Genomic DNA, 11,151 nt, shown 5'->3' with positions numbered 1-11,151 from the left:
ATTAAAATTACGGGCTGGAACCATGGAAACTGACAAGCATATCGTCCATTGCTTTAAGCCTGATAAAAAGGTTATTTCACTTCTTTCTGTTTAGCCTCAGATGACAGTGTGGGTTTATTAATCAAGAAAGTTTCCCAAGTATGATTAGGTTACTCAAACCACACATTTTCCTATTGTGGTAACAGAGGCTATCTAGTGCATAAATTCTAAAAATATACATATTTTACTTAAATCTGATGAAACAGTGATTGAAAGCAGTGTTAAAATTAAAATAAAAGGCTTTAAAATAAGTAATATGTAATAAGTAATATGTAATAAGTTTGAGCTTCTGCATAGCTCAAACTTTTCATTAGTAATTCGAGTCATATCTACATAATATATGACTTCTATCGCTAAAAAGGAAAAAAAAGTAGACATTTACATAAAAAAGATAACCTTGATAAAAGGGACTGAGCACTAATGAAAAATAGGGAAAGTAGTCTGGACTGTGGATGTGGACAAAGAAAGAAACAACACTAACACTGACACAGCTGATAAATGTGCTCCAAATAAGATCAGTACCACTAAGAGAACATACCTTGCGCTACAACTGTTGCATTTTTCTCCATCAATATGGCTCCATTAACAACTGATCTTTACAGACTTTCATTTGGAAATGAGCTCTTATTTCTTATCAAAATATAAATATGAATATGTCCTTTTAGGGAGGAAGTGCAAGAAACAGCAATTGGCTGACGCCCACTTGTGGAGCGCCATCTGCATTTCCTCATTCTGATTCTTGCACATTCTTTGTGGCCATCATTTGGCTTTTCTCGCAGATAAAGACTCTCAGACAGGCAAAGCAGAGATACAGAGAGGAGCTGAAAGAGCTTCTGGGAAAACGACCACAATCTGCAAAGACAGATAACTGCGGTTGGATATGGCCAGGTTGGATGTCACAGAGATGTTTCATGGCATTTCATTTCCCGGACATCTGCACACACAGGATTCCTTACAACTTGCTCTCAAATGTCAGTTTCAAGACACGGACATCCTGATTGTGTCGTATCCTAAATCAGGTAAGAAGAGATGGCACAGGAGGTCAGGGTACACTGCACCTGGCCTGCTACATCTTGAAGTTTAATGGAACAAACCACATGAGCGTACAGACTGACGTGCATGTTAAAATTAATTTAAGTGCGCATTATTGTATTTACATGATGACACATTCACCTTTAAACAAGATTTTGTTTTCTCCAACTTTGGTGAAACACAGAAATGTTACATTGGGGTATTCAGTCTCTGAGAGACGGTGCAACAGGTGCTCTACAGTTTATATGTGTGCGGAAATGTTTGCTTTCTTCATGACAGGAAGATTTTAAACAGAAACAGCACATGTTTTTTTTTCAGGAAAGCATCTGATTGATTGATTAAGGTATGGGCTTTTTAAACATTTGTCTGGCGATTCGATAGGGAAAATCAAGGGTCGCCTCTCACTGAAATAAATCTGAGTTGAAGGGAAAGCTGGAAACAAAGTGTAATATTACAGAGAATTAATGAATATCTAACTTTATTTTTCTTATTTATGGCTTGCTCAGTTCAAGGGAAACACTATAATTATCACAGTTATGCAGACGATACACAACTTTATGTGTCTCTGTCATCAGACTACTGCAGCCCAGCAGACGTTCTGTGTCAGTGTCTGGAGGAAATAAACTCCTGGATGAGAGAGCATTTTCTACAATTAAATGAAGACAAAACTGAGATCATTCAGTATTGGGTCAGTATTGGTAAATACCTTGAGACTCGGGCCCTTACAATCACTGACCAAGTTCATAACCTTGGAGTGTTGATAGGCTCAGATCTGACTTTCAGCAGCCACATCAACGCTGTCACCAAAGCAGTTTTTTACCAGCTCAGAAACATCAAGAAAATTAAAGGTTTTCTCGTCCAGAAAGACCAGGAGAAACTCATCCATGCATTCATCTCCAGTAGACTTGATTACTGTAATGGTCTGTTAACTGGACTTCCCAAAAAGAGCATTAAACATCTGCAGCTCATCCAGAATGCTGCTGTTAGAGTTTTAACCAGGACTAAGAGATCTGAACACGTCACACCAGTTTTAAAATCTTTACACTGGCTTCCAGTCAGTCACAGAATAGATTTTAAAAGCCTACTGATGGTTTACAAATCCCAGAACGATTTAGGCCCAAAATACATCTGTGATATGTTCAGAGAATATAAACCCAGCAGAGCTCTTAGATCCAAGGACTCAGGTCAGCTGGTCCAGTCCAGAGTCCAGACTAAACACAGAGAAGCAGCATTTAGCTGTTATGCTGCAAACAAGTGGAACAAACTGCCAGTGGAGATTAAACTGTCCCCAATTGTAGACGTTTTTAAATCCAGGTTAAAACATTTATTTTCTATGTGTCTATGCATGAAATCTGCAAAGTATCTTTTAACTTATCTAGACTGTTGCTTGTTTTTATTAATTTGAATTATTTTATTTCTTTCTATTTATATTCTTTTACATATTTTAATGCTTTTTCTGATCCCTGCTGCAATGCTTTTATTTTATGTAAAGCACTTTGAATTGTTCTTTACATGAAATGTGCTATACAAATAAATTTGACTTTGACTTATAATTACTAGTGTTGAGTCTGGGTCTGGGTACTACAGGGTACTACTGTAGTCTGGGTTTTCAAACTAAGTATTATTGTACTGCTGTTATAGATGGGACAGTTAAGAATCAGGTCAAACACCTCTTTCATTTCTCTCAACAGGCACTACGTGGATGCAGGAAATTGTGACTCTGGTAACCAATAGAGGGGACCCACATGTGTCCCAGACTGTCCCAAACTGGACCCGAGCACCCTGGTTGGAGCAGTATTATTGTACTGCCACGCTGAAAGCCTCATCCACCACACCCAGACTCCTCACCACACACCTGCCTCATCACCTGCTGGGACCTGCCCTCCAGGGCTCCAAGGCCAGGGTCCGATTTAGATTCATTTACACATTTATCTCACCATTGTTGTTCTATAAGTACTCGGCTGTGCTTTCTGGTGGGAAAGAAAATGGAAAAAAAGGAAAATGACTTCATTTGACATTGTGTTATTGCACACTTCCAACTAAGTGTGATGTGAACACATGCCTGTTCTCTGTGGCTTTCTGTTTCACTGCGTCTGTTCTCCACATGCGTGTGCGGTCAAGAAAAACATCAACAAACATTCTTAACTAACAGCCACTCAAACTGCGGCATGTGCATGCGTATTCACTTGCTAACCTACAACTAGGGCCAAGAAGAATTAAGGGGAAGACACATAATAAGACACACCACACGCAAAAGTCGCTGCCTTTGTACGCATAACATTTTAGAGAGTCTGTAATACAAGACGTCTTCGTCTAAAGGATTAACTGGAGAGGTTTTGCAACAAGTCGTTGTTGTTTTATTCTCTCAAGTGAATATTGATTTTACAATACTGAATTGTGAAGCCCATTTTTTTTATCTAAAAAGGATTTTTTTCCCCGCTCATACTCTGAGTCAGAGGTCTCAGATTTGACGTTGCTGTTTTATTCCTAGCAACCCTCTATAAGGCATTTAGCACAGAAGCTTCGCTAACTCATGATAACAACTAGCTTTTTTTCCTGTTCTTACTGTATTTTCTGATTCATGGAATAAATCGGGATATGATTAATGGGATTAATCAGAAAATGTTTTTAGAATTCTTGAAGCTTGCTTTATCCAATGTAGAGTTTTGAATGTTTTTATACATGATACGAAAAAATCTGAAACTTGTACTTATACAAAAAAACATGACAAAGCTTGTGGAGAAAGAAACCTGTTTCAGCCGTCAAAGTTGTAAAAAACAGACACGAAATGCGACACAAACAGTGCACATGAGGCAAATTAAGAAAAAAAAAGATAGAAAAGAAGAAACAAACACAGCAGAACAAGGACTGTTCTGACTGGAGGATAACAAATCTTAAAAATGAGACGATTACAGGCTAGCTTTGGTCAGGATTAGGCAATAACATTACATGGTTCTTGTTCGGAAACAGTTGTGGTTATAAATCAAATTATGCTCTTTTCACAAGGCAACCGTCAACTTCAAGGATGCACTTTTTCTGGTTTCCTTGATCACACGTAAACACGGCACTTTATGAAAAACCGTGTTGGCTTTACAAAGTTATATCACTTTGTTAGAATTAGGAATCAAAATGACTTGGGTTGGTTTAAAATGGATGAACAAAGGCCACATGGACAGTCTCAACAATCACACGACTATGAGGGATATGTTCGCTTCTTAGAGTTTTAAGATATTTACAAATCATTAAATCAAGTTTTAATCAACATATTAATTACATGGAAGTGGTTGTACTGTGTATATCATATCAAAATAGCATTTTAGCAGGTTTTAAAATGTCCAAATTTCATTATAAGCCTTAAAAATGTATGGAGTCATTGTCAGTGCTGTCAGTGGTACTGTAGTACTGTTCAAACGTGCTGATAGTTCTGCTCTCTGCCTTCCCACAGATCATCTATGTGAGCAGAAACCCAAAAGATGTTGTGGTATCCTTTTACCACTTCCATAAAATGGCTAACTTCCTTCCTGAAACCGGTTCATTTCCAGAGTTTTTAAATCGATTCCTGGATGGCACACGTAAGTTGACGCATGTTTTTTTTCTCTTTTGCTTATTGTGTTACCAAAAGACAAAATCTGACTGAATGCAAAATGTTTTTCACCCTTATTGTTCTCAGTGCACTACGGCTCTTGGTTTGACCATATAAAAGGCTGGACCAGTCAGGCAGCAGCTCTCAACCTGCTTCACATTACCTACGAAGAGATGTCAATGGTAAAGGAGAACTTGTTAAACACAGGCCCATGGGAGTGTGTGTGTGTGTGTGTGGGGGGGGTCTTATGCCCAAAACAGTTCCCAGTGGGAGACACAAAACAGCTAAAATGAGACGCAAAAGAGATGTGACTGAATAACAGTATGATGTCCGCAGAGATAAGATTTAATCGAACAGATGCTAAATAACCTAAGCAAGATGAGACGTTAGCCCTTCAGAAGTGCAGAGTGACCTTAAAGAAATGGTGGCTTCAAAGACAGGCAAAATGGCCATGAGAAAATGCACAAATTGTCATGAATTTGAAATGAAAGAGCTGTGTGAAAAACAATCTGAATAAAATACAAAATATTCTATGACCACAAAGAGATGCAGCAGTTTGCTCACAAAGAGCTGCAAATTGATCAAAATTAAAAGTAAAGTAAAAATCACTGCAGAGATAACAAAATCGGACATAAAATTATTACAGAAACATACATTTTGAACCCCAAATGACCACCAAGACACACTCAAACTATGTAAAACATGTCAGAAGTTAAACAGAAAGTGATTTTAATATAACTTTTCTTTTCTTTCTACACTGTACTGTCAGGACCTAAATGGCACCATAAAGAAGGTGAGTTCTTTGCTGCAGTGTCCACTGCTGGAAGATGAGGTCAGCAGCTGTGTGAAACACAGCAGTTTCAACAGCATGAAAAACAACAAGATGATCAACTACTCTCTCATCCCCGATGAGATAATGGATTATAGCAAGGGCTCCTTCATGAGGAAAGGTGGGTTCTTTTCAGTCCACTTACCTTTATGCACAAAACTGGCTAATTATCATCAGGTTTATCACTTTTAAGTGTTTCCAAAGCTGGGTTCAGGTCATCCTGTGGAGTCCAAAGATTCCTCTGAGAAGGGTCAAAATACAAAACAAAATAAAGAAATGTAGTCACAAAGGTTTTCCTCCCTACTTTTACTCTTTGCTCTGTTAAGTTCAGCCGATGTTGTGCCTTCTCTAGAAATCCTTCAGTTTTTTTATGCAAAACTGATCTTGTCATTTGACGCACACAGAATAAGCACTGTTAACATGCTTTTTGTTGTTGTTGTTCCTCAGTTTTGCATCCTTTTTAGATAATCCCCCTGTCTGACCTTTCATTTATGATATCATCATTTTGTCTTCGCACCCTGTGGTTTTGTTTGCAGGTCAGATTGGGGACTGGAAAAACATTTTCTCAAAGGAGCAGAACGAGTATTTTGAAAGCGTCTACAGGTCCAAGATGCAGGACTACTCTTTAGAGTTTATGTGGGAGAGGCAGAAGTTTGAGGACCAGCCCATTTAACAAGGCCGACAGAGGACAACAGAACTCTGAAAATTCAATAGGAAATCATGATGCATCCTTTCAGAGTTTGATGACAATATAGCATTTTTTCAAATGAATCTTTTCCTTATTGTTTTTTTTTTTCAGTCCTACTAATATTCAGTCATTTCAGGGCTGCAGTCTTTTTCAAAAGATCATGGTAAATTGTAATCATTATAATACCTTTTCACTGTATACTGTTGTCTGGTTTTGTCAAATTTATGAAACACGCAACGATGCGTTCAGCGTTTTGATGAATAAATCTCAGCTCAGTTGATTCCTCCTGAATACAGTTCATTGTCATTTGCTACTTTTGTTGAGCACATGGGGAACTTAACGTCTCTGTAATGTGAATTACAAGCAAAGGAACTGTCAGTTATGTCAACACTACAACAATGAGAAGAAGGGGAAGGACAGGTTAAAGGTTTTTCATGAAAAGCTTTATATCCAGAGGCCTGAGACGTTCTTGTATGTCTCATCACTTCACACATCCAAAGGAACATGTTGGCTACCATATAGTCCCATTAAGTGCCTATATGGCAGTGTACATAATACAATGTGTTATCTGAATAAAATAAACTCTGATAACTGGCTGAAAGACGCAGCTCTGGTCAAAGGGGATACGAGCAAACAAGTTATAGCTGCAGACTAAGCAGTTGGAGCTTGCTGCTATCTAAAGTATGAAATATCATTTCCAAGCAAGACAAATGTGTTGTTGTCAACAGATTAAATGAGTCTTATAAACACAACAAAATAAGGGAAAAAAGATGAAACTGTTTGACCAACTGTGAATTTTTCAAGCAGACAGAAATGAAATAGAGACAGCTGAACCAAAACCCCGGAGTTAAGATGAATGCCACAAAGAAAATGAAAAGATTTGTCTGAGTAATAGTGTTTTGTAAAGGGTGAAGGAGCACAAACTAGCCCTAAAATCACACAAAAGGGTATGAAGCAGTTGTTTTAGGTCAAACAGGCAAATGAAGGACACAAGTTTTGTAACTGTTGCATTGCTATAGTAATATGGTTTAATTTTGCAAACGGATTGGAAACACATCTGTTTCTATGGATACATTCTGTAAAGGTTCATTCAGATAGCAACACTTCTGTCCTCTACCACTTTTGTTTGTTGATTCATACTGAGTTATTGACAATAAATTCAGAAATTATACATATCAAAATTGATTTTCACATCAAGGACAAATTGTTGTCTTGGTTATGAAGCTTTTAAAAAGTCAAGATTTAAGGTTGATTAAAAATCTGGAGAGAAACAGACAGGTTTTAACACAAAGCAACTTCTCCAATTAGTTTGATTGCTCTTGAATTTGTCTTTATTAATCAAGCTGACAAAGTCTCCCTCCAACATCTTGTTGTATCGCCTTCTTATAAACACATGTATACTCATTATTAAAGCTTCCGAGCTTTTTGCTGTGTATGCGCACTCACAAGTTTTAGTCATGTGAGAAGTGTCTTCACACTTCTCAGGCCTCTCAGAGTCAGCTTAAGGGGAAGGGAGTTGAAGGGCAAAGCTGGCATCTGTTAATTATCTTGTATCACAAAGGTTAAAACAAAACCACGGATTGTCCAAGAATAGTTCCTTTTGTTTCTTTTTTCACATTATTATCTCAGTTTTAAAAAATATCAAAAAAATTATCTTTAAACAGTAATAATATGGTTACAGTTTTGATCAGAATGGTTGCAAACCCAGAATTACAGTATTTCACAGTTAATGATATCTTTAGTAGTGATTTTCAAATAAACAAATTTTGTATAATTTGAATATTCAATAAAAAGTCCAAAGTTCTTAAGCAAAAAAACTACAAGCAGTCAATGTAACACAAGATGAACACTGCCTCCTTCACTAATATTCGGCAGCAAGATCGCAAACGTTAAACAGCTTTCAAATATTGTAACCTTGTAACCATCAGAATCTTTTTTCATCTGCTGTGTTCAAGTTGTTTTAATTAAAGAAGATGTAAGATGAAGAGTGGTCCAGGGGCACAAATTGCAAAATGCAACCAGATGAAATGTTGAAAATGTTTTTTAAATGGGTTAGTTGTCCCGTTGAAAGACCCTTTCCCTTGATTATAGTTTTCTGGCACAAATATTTAGACTATTCTAAGTAATGTATGCAGTAAGTAATGTATTTTAAGTCTTCTCAGCCTAATTAAAGCAGACAATAGGCTTCAACCCCATGCGGAGATGAGCAAAAGGGCTCCCACGTTGTACTGTGACCACTTGTCTGTTTGCCAAAGGAATAGAGCCCAGTGACTGTCCAACTTCCTCCTGGGTTTCAGCACCCAATTATGTTACAGCAAAAACAGCCAGAGAAAAGGACTTTATAGTTCAAAAGCATTTATTGCAAATACTAATGGCACTGAATCTGCAGAGCAAAAGAATTCCACCCAGAATACGAATTCTTGTCATAAACACTCTGTGTGTGGTAGCTTCTTGTGTGTTTAGGCTAACTTGTGTTTTTTTTTTCTTATCTCTGTAATATCTAAAAATAGTTATGAGTCTCACTTAATAACGCCATGCTTCCAGTAATAATCATGCAGAAAGGGCATTAGTTCACAAATATTAAAGTATGCAAATCATTATATACAATTATTTTCTGTCGTGGAACATTTTAACACATAGTGATATCTTCAGTCTACCAAAGCAACATATTTGGCTTTACTGTGCATTAGTAACCTTTTGATTTGATCAGGCCTTTAATACATTCAAGGCCCCTATTCCCCTATTAGCAGAGCAGACAAAACAGCTGCACAGCACAATAAAACCTTTGTTAAAAGCTTTGTTTTTCTGGAGGTTTAATGGTAAGTTCTCTCTCTTATTGGCTTCATTTTTTCACTTGTAAGAGAGTTCTGCAGCACGGAAAACCTGCTGTATGAAAACACAATAAGGTGCTGTACCTTGTCCTTGTTTCACAAGGTGCTGGTACCTCAGAAGATCTGTAAATCCATGTGCAGATGGTGATGACCGTCTGTCCTATGCAGTTATTTCACACATAAAAACTTCAGCGCTTCTGCTGTAGTCACTGTAGTTAGAGGGGCAGGAAGAGTACATCTCTGAAGAGCTGCTGCTGAAAGCATGCTGACCTTTTCTGTCTTGATGCTATATGGCAACATGGCAACTCATTAGAAGATAGTGCCCAAGAAGACAATGTGCACAGCAAACTTCTCACTATTGTTGTCTTTCATGATATCAGAATGACAGCAAAGAAATGAAAGAATGACTGCTCTCATACCACAGGAGTCTTCTTAAAAAGACTTTAATGAGACAGGGAAACAATCTGCTATCTGAAGCCAGAATAAGTTCTCTTTTTCACATCCTTGGTTTACTCATGCACTGATACAGACATTGATGTCTAAATTCTGGATGTATAAATCACAGATGTGTTTTTTTCACATTCATTTTTATGTAATTATATATTGTCTAATTAATATACTTTTGTCGGGCGACAGGGGATTTACTGCTGCCAATATTTACTGTACTAACAGAAATATAAAAACGTGATAAACATCTGAGTCAAGTGTCCCCCCCCCATTAAGAGGCTGGTAATGAGACCAGGAGCTCTGAGGGGAGTCGTAGCAGGTGGTTGTACCCTGGACAGGAGGAGGTGTGACAGTCTTGGCATTTGCTTGGCATTTATTGCCCCGTAGCCATCATCCTTCTCCTTTCGTTAAAAACTGAGTAGGCACTTAACGGCTACAGAGAAGGGAAAGTATCTTAGTGAATTTCTAAATCAGTTGTGGATTTGTTTGCAAAAATTTGCAAAAATCTAGCCAAGAGGGTATGAAGGAACAACTTCTTTTTTCAAAATCTTTGGGAGTGATATAGGGCTTTACTTCGACTGACAGTTGTAACTGAAAAAGAAAATATAGTTAACAGCAATCTTCCAAAAGTTTGATTTTATTTGAGATTATAGATTTAAAAAGTTCTCACCAGCAGTAGGCTTGATGACCACAGAGGTTTCAGTAAACCTCAGAATCATCATCACTATCAAAACCCGACCTGACCCCCTCTCTGTCACCTCTTCCTCAACAAATTACCACAACTTAAAAGTTACTCAGAGTGAAGAGCTCTCGCACTAAGAGCAAATTTACAAATGAGCAAAAAATTTATTCAAGCTGTTATATGTATAATTGATTTAACAAAGTCTAAACAAAAGTCAAACTAATCAAAATACCCTAACTAGGTGATTAATCAGGGAAATGAATCAGTAGAGTCCCTGGGCTGCATTCATCCCTGTATCTCATTTCCCAATTTGCACATACTTGATTTCACCACACAGCTCCTCTCCTTATGTCTTAGTCCCCTCTGCACCATAGTAACCAACATAGGATGCGAGGACAGACATGAGGAGACAGGAGGGGAGGTATGAACAAAAACAAGTATTTATAACAAAATGAGAAGTCCTTGTTTTTGAGCCATCGCGTTGAACTTAGGTACATCAGTTAAATATGAAATGTGGCACTATACAATTTTGCCTCAGCACATTCAGGTGTATTTCATCATTTTTGTCAGATAAGCATTAAACATGTTTGTGGCAAAGTATTTCAATTCTAGTTCAGTTACAATTTGGTCATGACCCCTTCAGGAGTAACAGATGCCAAAAAGACTTCCGCAAAGGATACACTGGTGAATCGCATAATGATTGTATTTGCATGGATAACAATTGTTCTTTACAGTGGTGTTTTTTTGTAAATTGTCCCACAACCCTACAAAATGGGATTATTTGATAACTATTTAAATGCCCAGAGACGATAATACAGTGCTAAAGTGCTTAAGAGGATTTTAAGAAATGTGGAATTACAGTATTTATCTGACATGAAGTGACTGTAGGAGCCATTGTTAAAAGATTCTAACGTGCTAAATTGGCCCAATTGGTGTTATATTTGAGTTAATTGATAGTACCTCAGGGGGGGACTTTTATTCAGGTGACAGGTGTTGATGCACGGAAAAGCACACAGGTTT

General features: G+C 37.5%; 1 protein-coding gene across 1 annotated transcript; it reads left to right on the top strand.

Annotated features, from left to right (window-relative positions):
- Positions 1-919: 919 nt before the first annotated feature.
- On the top strand, positions 920-6,290 carry sult5a1 (sulfotransferase family 5A, member 1). The gene is made up of 6 exons (XM_072381260.1): positions 920-1,058; positions 2,763-2,974; positions 4,517-4,643; positions 4,742-4,836; positions 5,424-5,604; positions 6,020-6,290. The coding sequence occupies exons 1-6, from the start codon at positions 920-922 to the stop codon at positions 6,154-6,156; spliced, it is 891 nt and encodes a 296-aa protein (XP_072237361.1). The 3' UTR covers positions 6,157-6,290.
- The last annotated feature ends 4,861 nt before the right edge of the window (positions 6,291-11,151 follow it).

The sequence above is a fragment of the Leuresthes tenuis genome, unplaced genomic scaffold (assembly GCF_036924035.1).
Source record: "Leuresthes tenuis unplaced genomic scaffold, fLeuTen1.0.hap1 SCAF_2, whole genome shotgun sequence".
Lineage (NCBI taxonomy): Eukaryota > Metazoa > Chordata > Actinopteri > Atheriniformes > Atherinopsidae > Leuresthes > Leuresthes tenuis.
This window is presented reverse-complemented; position numbering and strand designations above follow the sequence as displayed.

Coding starts and splice junctions, on each gene's coding strand:
- sult5a1 (XM_072381260.1), top strand. CDS start 920: ATGGCCAGGTTGGATGTCACAGAGATGTTTCATGGCATTTCATTTCCC. Junction 2,975..4,516: donor TCCAGGGCTCCAAGGCCAGG/GTCCGATTTAGA, acceptor GCCTTCCCACAG/ATCATCTATGTGAGCAGAAA. Junction 4,837..5,423: donor CCTACGAAGAGATGTCAATG/GTAAAGGAGAAC, acceptor CTGTACTGTCAG/GACCTAAATGGCACCATAAA.